The sequence below is a fragment of the Pantherophis guttatus genome, chromosome 6, assembly GCF_059756535.1.
Source record: "Pantherophis guttatus breed Tessera chromosome 6, ASM5975653v1, whole genome shotgun sequence".
NCBI lineage: Eukaryota > Metazoa > Chordata > Lepidosauria > Squamata > Colubridae > Pantherophis > Pantherophis guttatus.
The window spans coordinates 98,309,312-98,326,683 of record NC_142068.1 but is presented as its reverse complement, the minus strand read 5'-3'; the positions used below and the strand labels follow the sequence as shown (position 1 = coordinate 98,326,683).

Sequence of the window (17,372 nt, the reverse complement as noted above, 5' to 3'; positions counted from 1 at the left end):
ATAGGCTCTTAAGAAAGCAATCTCAGAGGGACCCTCCAGCCAAGTCATAAATCCCTTCCCACCTCTTGAGCTGCTTCCAGACGAACCTTTTAACATGCAGCATGCATGGTTCTTTAGAGCAATTTCATAGAGTGTCCAGATGACATCAGCATCCTTACTTCGATCTTTCTTTTGTCCTTTGTTTGCTTGAATGGGAGTAATCATTTTGGACAAAAAAAGCAAATTAGTCATGCAAATCTCAGAAAGGATTGATCTTCTATAGCACTTCGCTTCTATAGAATTAAGATACAGGTTTGATATCAGCTTTCATCTGTTCCTTCTCATAAGCATCAAGATGTTTTAAGATTTTTTTTAATAAACTTTTTTATTTTTTCTTAAGACTGGAATTTAAAGATATTACATTTGTAGCTTTGAAGGTAGTTTTGTACCTTGGAACTCCGTTCAATTTACTTATTCAGAATTTTTTTAAAAAACTTTTTTCTGTGGCAGTACAGTAGAGGACAGTATATTTGTAGGCACTGTCTGTTTGTGTATATCTGTAAAAATGCATGAGGACGTCCTTTCGGCTTCCCTGTGTAATCCAGAGCAGATGTTGCAAGTGAATGGGCAATGTTAATGAAGGAGGAATGTCAGAACTTGAATATGCGTACTTAATGATTTTTAAATATGCAGTATATTTTTATATTTTAATCAAAATAGTAATTGTGCCAGCAACGTAATGATGAAAAAGAAATACTAATATTAAGTGGTTTTCAGTTTTATACTACATTATAGTATTGAAAGCTGGAAAGTCTAACTTAATTAACAACAATTCATTTATGAAACAAAATGTAAAAAGATAGAACACTTTATGATATATTTTCTGAATGTGCATTAATAGATCACTACACAGTTTTGCAATAAAATACAACAAAATAACAAATAAAATAATTAAAATGTGTTAGATATAATTAAAATGTGTTAGATATGAAACAAAATAAAGTCAGGACTAGAATTAATAGTTTAAAATTCCCTTTTTAACTTTAAATGACAATACAGCAATTATAGCAGCTTGACCATTAATAGCTGGAAACACACCCTCCAAGAAGATAATTCAACCATTCAAGATTCAATTCCTTGAATTCAGCTACTGTCAAAAATTTAATCCTGATTTCATCATAAATGGTGGAGCAGTAGTGAATAATGTCCTCAACTTGACCATCAGCTCAGAGATGCTTACAAACTCTCCCTCCAAGTTATGCTAAAGTCATAGTCTGCAAGGGAAGGGGTGTAAAAAATGTTTTTGTTGGGTTTTGGCCAGCGGTGAAATCCGACTGGATCTATTCAGCTCGAGAGAACCAGTAGCGACAGGAGGCTCCGCCCACCCACCAGGACATCATTACGTCCCATTTTTTACCTTCTGTGCATGCACAGAAGGCTATGCGCATAAGAGGTGCGTGCGCGCTCCTGCGCGCTCTCGTTCCTGAACTGGTAGTGAAGGTAAGTGGATTTCACCACTGGTTTTGGCAATATTAACTGGTTGCAGATCAGTTTGACTTGGCTAAAGTCTATTTAGATGCATAACATAGTACAGTTAATTAGATATCTTTATTACAAATTCAAGAATAATTATTTTAAAAGGATGTTAACTGAAATAATCTAGAAAGCTCAAATACTATTGATTGCTGGAACATACATTTTTGTTAGCTCTCATTGAGCAGTATAGTATTAATTAAGAATTAACACTTCATACACTGCTCTAATTCCCCTATTGTTGGAAGAAAACTCCATCTAGTTCAGTTCCAAGCAGGGAGAAAGGCGCTAGAAATAAAATGGAGGCTGATTGGAAAGAAGGATTCCATTCATTGATGAGCAGAACCAGCATATGGTTCTGGGACCCCCTGACAAATTAGCTTGATGAGCGCAAGGATTTTTATACAGTTTACAGTATTTTGTAATTTGGAGGTTTGCTTTGTGTACTGTTATTATTTGATTGGTGGTGGGTTAATGGCATGTCCTAAGGTTCATGTTCAAAGGTGGTATTCAGCAGGTTCTGTCCAGTTCTGGAGAACCGGTAGTGGAAATTTTGAGTTGTTCGGAGAACCGGTAAATACCACCGGCCCCATCCCCATCTATTCTCTGCCTCCCAAGTCCCAGCTGATCAGAAGGAAATGAGGATTTTGCAGTAACCTTCCCCCGGACTGGGGTGGGAATGGAGATTTTACAGTATTCTTCCCCTGCCACGCCCACAAAGCCATGCCCACAGAACCAGTAGTACAAAATTTTGAATCCCATCACTGGTCATGTCCTTTCCTTCTTAATCCTATCACCTGGAGCTGAAGATGTTTTGTTTATGAATAGAGTGGTCCGGATTTCTTAATAGGCATAACATTTCCATCTCTAAAGGCTTTAGGCATTTGGAGGCTGTTGGAGGTTGCTTTCTGCTTTTGTTAAAAATTTTCTCCATTTCTCCTTTGGAGAAATATAATATTCAGCCTCTTTTAATATTCGCCTAAATATTTCATTCTTCGGGAGGGGGAGGGGTTTCCCACAGTATATTTCAGGTAAAGTACAGGATTAGGATTAATTTAGGAGAAAATCTTAATCATTTTCAAAACATCTTTGGCTCCAAAATGGAGTGTTGCCAAAATAAGAGTGTTTTTCTGTAGGTACAGAAAGTTGTAGGTTCATAATAGACATGGTAAAGCTTTTTTTTAAATCAGCTAGGACAGTTTTTAAAACTTTTTGTTCTCAGAACTCTTTTAGATTTTTAAAAATTATGGAGGACCCCAAAAGAGCTTTTGTTTGTATGGGTCATGTTTATCTATATTTATCACATTAAAAATTAAAACTGATGCATTTGTAGAATATTTACTGAATCTTGTAAACATAACAACATTAAAGACATTAGATATTAACACAAATGAAATACATTTCATGAAAAAAACCTATAAATTTTAACAAATAAAAAACAATAATGAGAAGTATGAAAATGTTTTACTTTTTTGCAAATATCTTCAAAATCTGGCAAACAATTTTGATTTTGTGGACTCCTGGGTAGTCTTAGGGACCCTCAGGTCTCTTCAGACCACCTTTAAGAAACATTGTTAGGGTATATTTATTTGTCAGGCATGAAAGTTCAGGTCTACACGTGAAGGTCCAGTTAAACTGGTTCATTGCTAATCATGCCTATGCAGAGGAATCTTCTCAACTAACAGTTAGTACCTGCTTGTGGTTATATAAGGGTCAATGGAATTCAAGGTGGGTTGGACTAAGTTCCCTTGCAGCTACATAGAAACTCTAGGCTGATCTCTCAACTCCACTGCCAGGTTCTGTCATTCCTGCTACAATTAGGACAAACACATCTAAACTGCAAACCTCCAGTGAATCACTAGATGACAGTAAAGTGGTGTAGAAAAATCCTAACTCTTTGCTAAAATCTAATGGTCATCCAAAATGTTCATAGGTCAGAACTGGTAGCCCAAGTACTTCTACCCCACCACTGTTTCTACTGTCCAATCCCACAGAAGCAGTTCAAAGTCAGTCCATGATCATCTTTATTTCCATTGAGCTTGGAGGGATCATCTCTTTGGATGATCATGGAGAAAGTGCAAAGACATCATTTAATGAGTGTTCTGCTCCTCTCCACTCTGCATGTTTAATTAATGCAATATGTACTATGTGTTTGATGCATATGCAAATAAAAAATTGAGCTGATTTGTAGGATGTTGTTAACTCTGTTGGACTTTAAAAACCTGTGAAAGAATTGTGCTTTGGCAAAATGCTACAGAAACTGAACATCAGCAGCAAGAGTATTGAAAGGCTTGCTGGAGAAAAACAGTCTGACCTCAAACTCTACAGAGCTGCGGCACTAGAAGTGCAAATGGAAATACCGCTATCACCATTTGTATAATTTCAAATGCACCAGAGTAAAGCCAAAATAAATTGGTTCAAATATTTAATGCAAATGACAAAATGATATCACATATATCTGGAGCTGATTCTGGAGTGGTGCAAAGTCCGTATGCAGAAGCACCTTTGGATTGTACCAGTGGTGGGATTCAGCCAGTTTGCACTGGTTTGGGAGAAGTGTTTGTTAACTTTCTGAGCAGTTCAGTGAACCGGTTGTTGGAAGAAATCTCCTTCCAACAGCATTTTGTTTTTATTATTTATTTATTAAATTTGTATACCGCCCTACTCCTGAAGGACTCAGGGCGGTGAACAGCCATAGAATAAAACATATAAATACAAAATTTAAAATTTAAAAATTTAAAATAGATTAAAATGAACTTTACCCACTTTACAGGGCTAATCCTGTCAGGAAGGCAGGAAGGAAACATTCTGGTGTGCCTCTGTGTTGTTTCTAGCCTAATCCTGATCTTTATTGCCCTGTTTAAGAACTTTCAGAAACTGCCTCTCTGGTTAAGGTTTGTAACATTGTAACAGCTAATGGTTCTTGGCAGTATGCCCAGACTAGCCTAGCCAGAGCCGTTTCTCTGGAGTTTTGTTATTGTTGTTGTTTGTTTGTTTGTTTGTTTGTTTGCTGGTACTTTAATTAGGGGATTGACTTTTTAAAAAGCTTTTTACACTGCTTGGGATGTATTTTTGGGATGTACTTCCATGGGGCAGGATGCAAGCTTGGCACTCGGTCTGATTTTTTTACTGCCTTTCTAGGGGCATGTGATCTTTCCTTAAATCTGGATGATTTCCTTAGGATATCTTGTGAGGTGAGTGAGACCAGCTGGTATCTTTAAGTATCTTTAAGTAGTGCAAATGGATCTAAGGATTGCTTTTCCTGGGTGTGAAAGGGTGCTTTATCAGTTCACCGAGCACAGAAGTCTCTTGTCTTTAAGGTTCTTCAGTCGTCCAGGTCATAGTTGTACCAAAGGTGCTTTTTTCAAATGGATCTAAGGATTGCTTTTCCTGGAAGAAATATCTGGTTCAGTTCCAAGTGGGGAAAAAACACTGGAAACATGGAGGCTGATTGGAAAGATGGTTTATTGGTGAACAAGACCACATGGGTTTGAGGTCCTGGGCAGCTGACAAATTGATTTGATGGGTACATGGATTTTTATACAGTTTGTTCTACAGCATTTAGAGGCTTGTTTTGTGTATTTTGTTATTTGATTTTAATTAGTTTGTCTCACGAAGGCCGGCAATGACTTGGGGTTTTTAATCTTGTTTAATAAATGTAATTAATCCTAGTTGCTGGCTTCTTTGGGGTTTTAATTCTGTCTTGAATGGATTACCAAATCTGCATTTTTAAAAGGTGACTTCCTCAGTTTCTTTGGGGCTATTAAGAAAGACTGAGTTTGTTTCCTGCCTTTTAAGAACATGTTTCCCTATTTCTCATTTAGGGAAATTAATTTTCTGCCTTTTTAATATTTCTCAAGTGTGCTAACTTTCTACAAGTTTCAACTTTCTCTTGAAAAAGCACCTTTGGGACAGAAATCTCTTTTATTGCTTTGGAGTGGCCAAGGCACAAGATTGCTCACTGATAGTAAGATTTTTTTAAAAAGGAGATAGGGGTGTGGATCCTTCAATTCATTTTAGTTTTCTCTCATGATAATAAGGCTTAGTAACATGGCACCAGGCTTGAAGTTTATTTAGGTATCTGTGGCATGTACGCTTACAACTGTTGCAGCATCCCCATGGTCATGAGAGGCTGGGCGAGGCAAAGCGCCCCTTGACGTGAGTGATGAGTAAGTGAGTGAGTGAGTGATGGCCACGGCCACCCAGTAACATGACCACCCATCCACACCTACCCAACTGGTCAGTAGGTCAGAGAACCAGTTTTTAAATTATTTGAATTCCACCACTGGATTGTTCTCTCCAATGACACTGTTACTACTGGTATGCACTATGCTGAGTTAAGCTTCTACCTCTACCCCATTTGTATCTTGTTTCCTCCCTTAGTCACCTTTGTTAATTTTAATGTTCATATTAATTGTTTTAATATTTTAATGCTGTATATTGTTGTTTTTACTGTGTGGTAAGCTGCCTAGAGTCACCTGATAGTGAGATGGACAACATATATATTTAATAAACGAACAAATGTGTTCCAGAATGATTAGAGAATTGGATCCTTTAGAATCTTTTAATTCTCTTCATTTTGGAGGTTATAAATGGAGGCACGCATATGTGTGGACCCATCTTGACTTTCTGACCCTTCCCTATGGAAACCCCTGCAATAAAATAATGACATTTTGATTGGTGGTTTTGAGAAATCAATTTGTACAGACTCTCTTTCTCTAATATGTCCTGGGGGCTTTTATACAAACTCTGGGTGTTCAAAGATATTTTGGACTGCAACTCTCTCTTATAAATTGTTTCAAGAATAGCTCAAGGAGGGGTTAGCACATCATTTACATTAACACAAGAATTGTACTTAGTGTCCAGGATACCAGCTGAGTCTCAGCCAAACCCTTCAATGAGGTGAAGCTTGAGCAGCAGCCCACAAAAGTAGTGGGATTTCTAGAGTCAGAAACCCTACCCCCTCTGTGCTGTATAAAAAGTGCTCTTTTTAAGAGAAATTTTGATCATCCGCTCAATTTCTATGTAATGGGGTGATAATCTGTTTGCTTTTGTTCTTTCTTCTGCCTTATCCAACCTCAGTCTGTCTTAGGATCGCAGCCCAATCAGAATCAATTGCAGAATGCAGGTAAGAATCTAAGTGATGATGTTTCTATTACTATCAAATAAATATTTTTATATTACTGAAGATCATTTTTCCATTAAATGGCTCTGTGATTGTCATCAACATGTTGTCTGGGTTTTGTGTAATACATGATGTGACCAAGAGAGTCTTGTACTGAGACCAAGATTCAGCATCCTGAAATTTCCACATCAGTCTTCAAAGCAAATATGAAGCTAGAATGAGGGACCTATTTTAACCCAAATTTGAACTGGCATCAATTAAGCCTTCCTCCTCCTCCTCCTCCTCTTTCCTCAGGTGTTGAGGGACGCTTGCTAAATGATTACAGGAAACTTGCCAAACTTCAGTGCTCTCCACTGACCCCTTTTCACATAAAATTTTATAACACAAACACCCATTTATATAAAGTGTTAAGATCAAGGAATTTAACAGTCCAGTGCCTTAGAAATACATCTACTTGTCCAGTGATAAAATGTAACATATCCTAAATGACAATTCTGCAGCAATATCCGATCATGGCTTTTCCATTTCAGGAGAGTTTAGCCAGAAGAAGGAGGAGAGGCAGGAGAGAGAGAGAAAGACTGCAGGTGCTGTTGTTTTGCCTAATAAAATCCTGTCACAAAAAAGATGGCTGTTTTCTGGCTCAGCACTACTTTCAGAGGGAAACAAAAGATAACTTGCCATCAGAGATGCTACGCAAGCTGATAATCAAACTAAACACGAACCTTCTCTTCCGCTTTCAGGATTTGCTCTCTGTGATATGCAGCCTTCTGGATACTATAATGGAAGCCTCACCACAACCCTCTCTGGGTCAGTTTGCTTAAACTGGTCAGACTTCCCTGATTATATTCAGCAGTATCCAAATCGGGGACTAGGAAACCACAACTACTGCAGGAATCCAGATGGGGGACCCAACCCTTGGTGCTTCTATCAACTCATTTCAGGAGCAACTGGCTGGGCAAATTGTGACTGTAGCCAGGGTAAGCATCACAGGTGAAAATTGGGGTAGAATTAATAACTATAAAACGAGGCCTTAAAAATGTTAGGAATGTTTTTAAAAATAGAAGGAGCAACTTGATTTAAACCGGACTTGCACCCAGATTAAGAATTCAAGTTTTCTGGAATGGAGATTGGATTACCAGAAATCTAAACAGAAGACAGTGTTACACAGAAAATGTACTTAATATTTAACCCACTGGATTCCCTCTGGAAAGGAAACGGTGGGAGAAAATGAAAAGGGAAGAAACAGAATAGCATTTAGACCTCTCATAAACCATCAGGAAGTTGGGTGACCAGGAGCATTCTTGGGGAAGTGTTAAAAAAAGTGAAGATGACATTCACAACAGGGTTCCCCTGTTTTACATGAGTCACACATGGAAATGCCCCTTTTGGTAATTGTGTGATATGACCATTCTTTTTTCCTTTTTAATTGTCATTTAAAAAATGGGCTGATCACATAGTATGAAGAACTGATGGCAGGTGGACCAAGGCAATCATCGAATGGATCCTACTTGATAAAAAGCGTCCACGAAAGAGGATGCTTCTTTAGCTCCATCTAAAACAAGATGGAGCTACGACATCAGCAAGTATTGTGTGCCCAATTGGCAAAAGAAAGCTGAGGACCGTATAGGTTAGAAACATGTGGAAGAGGCCTTCATCCTGCAGTAGATAGATGATGGCTAAAATGATGAATTATCACAAAGTAACTGAGATTTTCGATTAGGGTGGAGGATGTTAGGTGAGGCATTCTTTAAAAGGTAGGTGGTGCAGTGAGAACCACCAGCCAGATGCCAAGGCAGGCCATGGAGAACAGAGTTTCTCAACCTTAGCAACTTTGCGATGGGTGGACTTCAACTCCTATGCTGGCTGAAGAATTCTGGAACTTGAAATCCACACATTTTAAATTTGCCAAGGTTAAGAAAATTCTGGGCTAGAGCAGCTAGCTGTCACAGCCTGCATGAACTATGGGGGTGGGGAGGGAGACAGAAGGGGGAAACTGAAACTGATGGAGTTGATGGGAAGAGAATGGCTGCATCTCTCCTTCATGAGCTGAAAGTCTGACATTAGCAATGATGGTGCTGGGGAGGGGGGAGAGGGAAGTCCAGCTGAGCCTTGTGAGAAGCTTCAGCCAGCCAAGGTCAGCAATCATATGCAGAGCTGGGAGCCAAGAACCTGTTTCCTAAACAATGTACAAGCACCTAATTGGACATTTAAAGATAACTGGGGGATGGGGGGAAGAGGAAAATTTAGTTTATATTATTTGCATGGGAAAACCTCAAATTCAGCTTATACTACTTCTGTAACCACTTAAGCTTCAGTAAATAATCTTGGCAAAAACAAATAGCCAGGAGTCTATCTTTGCCAGATGACTGAGTGGGATGGTTGACAGGTGCCTCTCAGACACTCTGAATCTTCAAGGTTGTTGCCCTGGGAGAAGAATGCAGGACCGTTGCAATAATAATTTACTCAAGTAAAATTGGACAATAAGGGGTCAAAGGGAGGAGAGGAACTGGATGGGGAAAGTTAATCGAACTTCAGTTCTGGTTTTATTTTACTCGAATTCACTTGACTTCTAATAAAACTATTCCTTTTGCAACAAATGAAGCCAAGGATCATTTCAACTCAATTTAGGAGGCCAAGTTGAGGCAAGTCTGACAAAGTAGACTCCAACAGATGTTGGGAGAGAAAGATTATGAGCCCTCCTACAATAATTTCCAGCTGAAGTTTGTACTATGAGAAAGCAGTTCTTTCCTTGAGAATAGAGACAAAGTTAGAAAAGGATGGATGGATGTAACTTGCTTAGGAAGTGATCTCAGTGGCTCAAACAGAGATTCAAGGAATCATCTTCCCCGGAGCATCTGCAACTGCATTCCTTTAGCTGCACTTTCTCCCCTTGAAAACAGTGTATAAGCAGTCTCCAGTTTAATGAGGAGTTTCATTCCCAAGGTCTCCTTAAAGTCACATTGGTACATAAGCCAGAACACTATTATTGTATAATACTGCGTAGTATTGAGTAATGAACTTGAACTGTTGTATATTTAACTTGAATCGTTGTGCATTGAATTCAAATTTTGCTACAGTAGGCTCTGTTGTTAACTATGAGTCATCTTTAAACCAGGGTGTTCTCTACCCGGGGACTTGCTGTGCCACTCTCTTTCCAGTTCAACCTTTTCATTTCATTCATCTAAAAGGTTGAATGACATGGGATACAAATATAATAAATAAACATGGAAAAGTCAAGTAAAAACAAGGCTTCAGTCTTATTAAGAATTCTCACATTGTGGTTTATTACTGATAGAAACAAGCTAGCATTCATTTTCCTTTGCAATAGTCAGCAGTCAACAGTCAACAGTTCCCCTTTTCATTGCATAGAAAACATTGATAAAAATCTGTGATAAATGTGTGCCCTCCCAAACCCTGAGGAATTTCCTCCATCTTCCATGACAGCTGAAGAAAGAGGCCTGATTTGGGAAAGACATTATGTAACCTTTTGCAGATTCTGTTGATCTGATTCTTTTGGTCTCTTTGCCCTGACAGATTCAGTGCGACTTACGGAAAGTGGCAGGGTGGAAATATACTACAAAGGGCTGTGGGGGATGATCTGTGATGATGAGTGGACTGACTTGGATGCCAGTGTGGTATGCCAACAACTGGGGCTCAGGTAAGAAACACTTCATTGGATTGAGCCACCTGTTTTTCTCAAGAGAAATTAACTTTCTTGAAAATTGAAAAACTAAAGAAACAGTAGAACTCAACTTTTTTGGTATATATATATATATGGAAGAAAGCTGTATCTTAACAAGACCTATTATTACCTGTGGAGTCACTGCATTTTCTGCTTTTGGATAGTGAAACTGGCACAGCCCTAAGACAGCGTCCTTCCAGTTCGGAGCTGTTACCCTTACATCTTCAGTCTGCAAACTGTCGTGGTGATGAGAAGATGCTGTCCCAGTGCAGTTACCAGGAAATATTCAGAGCTTGTATCCAGGGAACTGCAGGGACCACTTGTGGATCATCTCAAGGTACACTTGAGGACAAATACATACCGGTAGATTCCATTTCTTTTAGCAAAGTAGAAAGTCAATAATCCTGGAAGTTTTGCTGCGTCGAAGCAAAACTACAAAATAATGTTGTTTGGTAAAGCGGCATTGTCAACCCTTTGAGAAGATTCTTCAAGGATTCTGAAAGCAAAGCAAGGTTGGAGTTCTTTTCACTCTTTGTTATCCAAGACTAAGCTTACATTTTACTAATGGTTGCCACCGGTCTTTTCTAAGATCACCTCTGTGCTGCTCTACAGATATCTGTGAGGGAGACAGGTCAAGTTGGTATCCAAGATAAGTTGGTCAAAGCCCCCTCCCCTTTCATGCATGTCAGAAGGCATGTAAGGGGACAGGGCTTCATCATAGGGATACAACCACCATTTTGACTGTGCTTGTCTGCTCCTGCATGTTGATCCTGAGCGTAAAGTACTGTAATGAACGAAACAATGAAAGAAATTAATCTGCCTGTTTGAAGACCATACCATCTTTGCGTACTGTCACTGGAGAAACAGCACAGTTTTAAGTTTCAATGATCATGTTATGTACTGTTCTGGATCTCACCATGGTATATTTCAGGTCAAAAAATCATACGGCATATGATTTGGTATCAAGACAAGATTTATTTATTTGTTTATTAAATTTATATGCCACCTATCTCATTATCAAAGCAACTCTGGGCGGCTTACAATAAAGTCATAAATAAAAAACATTAAAATTAACAGGATAAAATAAAATTAGAAAACAAGTTTTGAAACTTTTTGTAGGAGCTCTGGTCCAAAAGTTGATAGCTTCCAAGAAATTTGGGGAAATTGTATATGAGACAAATAATGAATTCTAAATGTTTAATTGCTAATAAGCAATTCCAGATTACATGGACACACATTTTTTGCTCAGAATCTTTTGCCATTTTGTTTAGGTGTATGAGGTGTTTGATCCTCTGTCCAGAAGCTAGGTAAATAAAATAATTGTTTAGCAGTGGTGGCAATGGTGAAATTTGTTGCTACTGGTTCTGTGGGCATGGCTTGGTGTGTGTGTGGGGGGGTGTCATGTGACTGGGTGGGCATGGTCAACTTTTTTTTTTACTTTTTAAAAGCATTTTTTACTACCAGTACGCCCAAACCGCTAGAATTTCACCCGAGTGGTGTGCTCCTCAGAAGGAATGAGTACATTGACCTTGTGAAAGGTATGCGAGTGCCCTCCTATCCCCTAAAATGTTGACTGGTGTATATCAAACTGGTGTATATTCAAAGAAATACAATTTATATTGTCAAGAAAAAGATTTGTGGTAATAGATGAAAGGATCTATTTTGTGTAATCATTAGGATTATGCTGGATGGTGTTTCTTTATTATCCTTGTTCTTTTTGATAAGCAGCTGTAGGATCTCCACTTCGCCTGGTAGGAGGCACAAAAAGCTTTGAGGGTCGAGTAGAAATTTACCATGATGGCCATTGGGGCACCATCTGTGATGATCGGTGGGATGACAAGGATGCTGAAGTGGTTTGCAGACACTTGGATCTCAGGTAATTTCTTTGAATGAGGACATTTAAGAGGGCAAGACTATGATCTCTTGCATCTTGTTCAAAGCAGTGCTTTCTCTCCTGTTCATCAGTTCTTATGCTGTGTGTTTTTCGCTTCCTCCCAGTGGATTCTCAAGAGCCGTGTCTTGGGCTCACTTTGGGAAGGGCTCAGGCTCAATCCTGCTGGATGAAGTGGAGTGCTCAGGCAATGAGCTTTCACTGGACCAGTGCAAGAAGAGTGATTGGGGGAAACACAACTGTGACCATATTGAAGATGCTGGGGTTATTTGTGACCCCTTCGTAGGTAACTACTGTACCAAATACATATTGGGTTTGAAGGCTGCCTTTACAACCACTTTTTCTGAAAATGGTATAGAAAGAAAGTTTTAGGGTTGTTGTTGTTTTTTGCTGTTTTTTTTTTGGTTTCCATCTCTTGCAACAAAGCAGAAGGAACAATCCGATTGACAGGAGGCCTCCATCCAAGTGAAGGAAGGGTAGAGATCTACCACAATGGAAGATGGGGATGTATTTGTGATGATGGCTGGAAGACAGGAATCAATGCTCAGGTTGCTTGCAGACAGTTGGGCTTCAAGTAAGTAAAACAGACTATCGTCAACTGCCAAAATGTCACTGTTTGCAAATTAATTTCAGCTGTGTATTCTGTTTCAGTGGTCACAAATGTCTTGACTATAACAGGGTGCCATATCTGAATTATGCCAGAGTGTTCTTTATATCAGTGTTTATTTAATGTATGTAAAATGTTTGCGCTTCCCAGTATTAGAAAAAGAGGAAAAGATTGGAAAAAAGGAGAGATGAGAGTACTAAAGGAAAAATGTTAAAAGAGACCCAGTTTGGTCTAGTGAAGAAGGTCCCAGGCTAGAAACCAAGAGCCTGTGAGTTCTAGTCCCACCTTAGGGATGGAAGCTGGCTGGGTGACCTGGACTAATCACTTTCTCTTAACTCAACCACCGGGCAGGGTTATTGTGGGGAAAATAGGAGGAAAGAGTATTAGGCATGTTCGCCACTTTGAATTATTTATGAAAATAATGAAGGCAGGGAATTAAATAAATGATTCTGTTATATTTAATTCAAGCAGTTCCACCTAGAAGTTCCACTGATTTATTAAAATGAATTAAACCATAAAATGCTTTTTATAACTATCATACTGCTTGTATGTGTGAGCTGGACTAGTTGGACTAAAAGACCTCCAAGGTCCCTTCCAACTCTGATATTCTGTTATGATGTTATTCTACCAGCTCACATGTACAGGATGTATTTGCAGGATCCTGAAGGACGTTTTGTAACATCTTCTAATGCAGGGCCCTACAACCCTGGCAATTTAAAGATGTGTAGACTTTAACTCCCAGAATTCCCCAGCAATCAGGCTGACTGGGGAATTTAGAGTTGAAGCCCACACATCTTAAAGCTGCTAAGTTTGAGAAACTTTCTAATGTCTTGAGAACGAACTCATGCAGAGAAGCACCTTCATTTTACAAATACGTTTCTTCTTTAAATTGGGTTTATGCACTTCTTCCCAAAGAATAAATTCTTATTGATGAGAGTGGTTAGCCTCTGAAGGAAGTTCTGAGCACAAAGGCTACTAAGCCTCTTTCTTTCTTTCTTTCTTTCTTTCTTTCTTTCTTTCTTTCTTTCTTTCTTTCTTTCTTTCTTTCTTTCTTTCTTTCTTTCTCTTTCTTTCTTTCTTTCTTTCTTTCTTTCTCTCTCTCTCTCTCTCTCTCTCTCTCTCTTTCTTTCTTTTTCTTCAGTGGTCCTGCCAGGCTGGCATCAAAGGATGAATTTGCGCCAGGCCAAGGTTTCATCTTGCTGGACGATGTGGCTTGCATAGGCACAGAATCATCTCTGATGGACTGTCCCCATAGTAACTGGGGTCAACATGATTGCTCACACGAAGAAGATGTGGGAATATACTGTTCCGTGGTTGGCAACAGAATCACTGAAGATAAAACTGGTAAGGAGCTAATAGGTCACACTCAAAAAATATTGTTCCTTGTCACTGATGTCTTTGTCTTTAGTTGTGATAACAGGTGTTCTGCAGGTTTATTCTTTTATCTGACTTCTGTATAAAATGGAGGGATGGAGTTTAATTTTAATATCAATAGGTAAAGGACATTGAACTTTCTGTCTCTTTCTGTGTGTTGTTTCAGGCAACTTCTCCAGCCCCGGCCGATGGCAAGGTAAGGTGATAACTCCCAAATTCCCATATTTTCTTTCAAATATATATATTTGCTACAAACATGAGATATGTCCCCATTTATACATCTTTGGGGCAGATGGAAGAATTGCATGCAGTTTGGACATTACAGAAAATGGGGGTAAGTGAGTCAAAGGACTTTGTCTTCATTTCCAATATGTTTTTAGCCTTTAAAAATGTGTTAGTGCCTTTAGAAAACTAAGCTGGGAAGAGTTAGTAGTTCAGAGTAACTTCCAGATGTTTTGCCTTCCCCAGCAGCCTCACATTTTAATAGCAATAGCACTTAGACTTATATACCACTTTACAGTGCTTTACAGCCCTCTCTAAGCGGTTTAGAGTCAGCCTCTTGCCCCCAACAATCTGGCTCCTCATTTTACCAATTTCGGAAGGATGGAAGGCGGAGTCAACTTGAGCCTGGTGAGATTCGATCTGCCAAACTGCTGGCAGCCGGTAATCAGCAGAAGTAGCCTGCAGTTCTGCACCCTAACCACTGTGCCATATTCTCTCTTTCTCTCATTCTCTCTCTCACCACTTTTGGAAGAAATGTACATCTGGGTTCAGTTCCAAGTGGGAAGAAAGACACTAGAAACATGGAGGCTGATTGGAAAGATGGTTTAATGGTGGACAGGACTACGTGGTTTGAGGTCCTGGGCAATCGAGTACATGGGTGAGAGAGAGAGAAAGAGAGATTTATACCCTCTCTTGGGCCCCGCCTTGGAGCTTCCTGTTCCTGTAAGGGCAAGTATCCTGATTAATTGTCAGACTCCCATGGGGCCATGGAGGGGTAACTTTGTAGGTTGTCATGACTCCCAGGCTTGGTTGAATCTTGCTGGGTGATGAGGTAATGAAGCTAATCCTATCATGTCCTGAGGGTGAAAGGTCTTAATCCCATCATCCTGATGCTGAAGTGGGGGGCAGGGAGCTGCTTTGTCTTTAAAAACATGTTTCTCCTTTTCTCATCCAGGGAAATATAATATTCTGCATTTTTAATATTTCCTAGAATATTTCATTCTTCTAGGATGAAATATTTCTTTCTTACACCACCATCACACCACCACCAACAACAATCTTGCTGGTTAAATTGTCCCAGTTGTTGCCTTCTTTCTCAATTGTGGTGTATTGCAGAATGCCTATCTTGCCTTGGCCCTCTTTGGCCCTGGCAGTGTTAACTGAGTTTCCAAGTTATTTATCAGCTTACTTCAGTTTCTATTTCTTCTGGGCCTCTTAAGCATGGCTTTCATTTACAGGGCTTCTGGTGCGGCTGGTGGATGGGGACCAAGCCAATGAAGGCCACGTGGAGCTTTTTCTGAATGGAGAGTGGGGCAGAATTTGTGCTGAAGGCTGGACAGAGAGAGCTGCAGCTGTGGTTTGCAGGCAGCTGGGCTACAGGTAACTGCACAGCAAGACTCTCTTTAGGAAAAAGCAGCTTACGTAAAGTCAATTTCTGAGTAAAGATGGCCAAATTTTGTCCTGGGTTCTGCCTTGGCTTAGCTTTTCCAATAAGCAACCGAGTCAAAAGATTATTTGCAAGCAATTTATTAGAATACTCTGATAAAAGTGGGGTCTTCCTATGAAAACGGGGAACCAGAAAAAATGGCTTACTTTTACTTTTATACTTAGCACAACAAAGACCTTCAAAGCAAAGGTTGATCGGTTTAGAAATAGTCATCTGTCCAGGTAATCACAAGAATTAAAACATCCAATAATATGTCAGTAAAAACCATGTTTCAAGTATTACAAAGTCTATCTTCTGTGGCCTTCAGTACCAATGTATGCCTTTAGAACAGTGTAGTTTGCTAAGAATGAAGTTCCATTTAAGAAAAACTGTTGGCATTTTGGGAGCATTAAGAGGCACTAGAACGAAAACATCTATTTCGTACCTTAAAATCCCCACCCCTCCCACACCATGGCTCCCACCTAGTTTTGTAATGTGGCCCTCAGCAGGCTCCCTCTAACTGAGAACATGCAAGTGTAGCTCTCAAATCTGATGGCAAATGAGAGTTGTTGCCTGGTATGCACATAGTTATTATGGCAGATGGTGGAACTATTTAAAGGGCTGGAAATTATCCTTGCCCTTTTTTTTTGTAGAAATCAAATTAAAATTTGCAAGCACATTTTTGTGTATTTTGGTTGCTTTTCTGCTTAACCACAGTTCCATATTTTTATTTGAGTTTCTCTTCGAGCAGAGACATGAATGCACCCTTGGAGTGGACTTTGTGTGTATATTGCAAGTTGTTCTCTCTTTTCTTAACAAAAGATAATCAGATTACTGGTGTGCTGTGCCTCCCAGTGCCTTGTGCCAGGCTGGCTCAGATGTAACTGGGCCCTCCCCCAGGCATGGCTTTTGCATATGAGGAAAAGGTAGATGCCTTTTGGAGCTGTCAGATCCACCAGCTTCAGCTTTGTGCCTTGCCGACATTCTGTCATCAATTGGGGAAGGGAGGGGGGAACAAATGGACAATAAATCCATATACCTTTAAGGTGGGAAATTGGGAGGGGAGATTTGACAGTTAAGAAAGAACAGAGCATTTTGGAATCGTACTGGTGCACTGGCATCTTCAAGGCTATTTGCCCTGAGGATGGAATTTCACCCGTCCAAACACCTCAGAGTTTCTCATAACATCTCAGCGGTGCTAGATGGGCTACACCTGGATGGACCATGGGGAGGAGGGGGAGGATGGCTAGGGGGAAAACCAAGGATTTAGTTCTGTAGTAGCAGAATTTTAGATTCCGCTTGACTCTCCTGCAATCAGCATCTTTTAGTAAAAGTGTCTTTTCACTTCAAATGGAATCGAGAGTTTTACTTCCCTAACAGATCAGACTGGGGCAGGTCTGACAGGAGCTGAAGTCCACACCTCTTAAACTTGCTGAGGTTGAGAACTCTGGTCTAAGGTGACCTCCTGCTGCTTCCCTGCCTGAGTTACATGGCTAGATGTGGAGCGACTGGAGAAATTAGCCTGTAGCAGCG

The 17,372-nt window shown here is 39.7% G+C and overlaps 1 protein-coding gene across 1 annotated transcript in view; it reads left to right on the top strand.

The window, feature by feature from the left end:
- LOC117676099 (neurotrypsin-like) overlaps positions 1-17,372 on the top strand; it is a 54,218-nt gene that overhangs the window by 5,227 nt on the left and 31,619 nt on the right. Inside the window, exons 2-11 of the mRNA XM_034435287.3 lie at positions 6,595-6,640; positions 7,378-7,614; positions 10,172-10,295; positions 10,484-10,656; positions 12,048-12,195; positions 12,318-12,496; positions 12,637-12,784; positions 13,959-14,161; positions 14,358-14,387; positions 15,652-15,793. Of these exons, the coding sequence (XP_034291178.2) occupies positions 6,595-6,640; positions 7,378-7,614; positions 10,172-10,295; positions 10,484-10,656; positions 12,048-12,195; positions 12,318-12,496; positions 12,637-12,784; positions 13,959-14,161; positions 14,358-14,387; positions 15,652-15,793 (1,430 nt within the window). The remainder of the gene's footprint in view (positions 1-6,594; positions 6,641-7,377; positions 7,615-10,171; positions 10,296-10,483; positions 10,657-12,047; positions 12,196-12,317; positions 12,497-12,636; positions 12,785-13,958; positions 14,162-14,357; positions 14,388-15,651; positions 15,794-17,372) is intronic.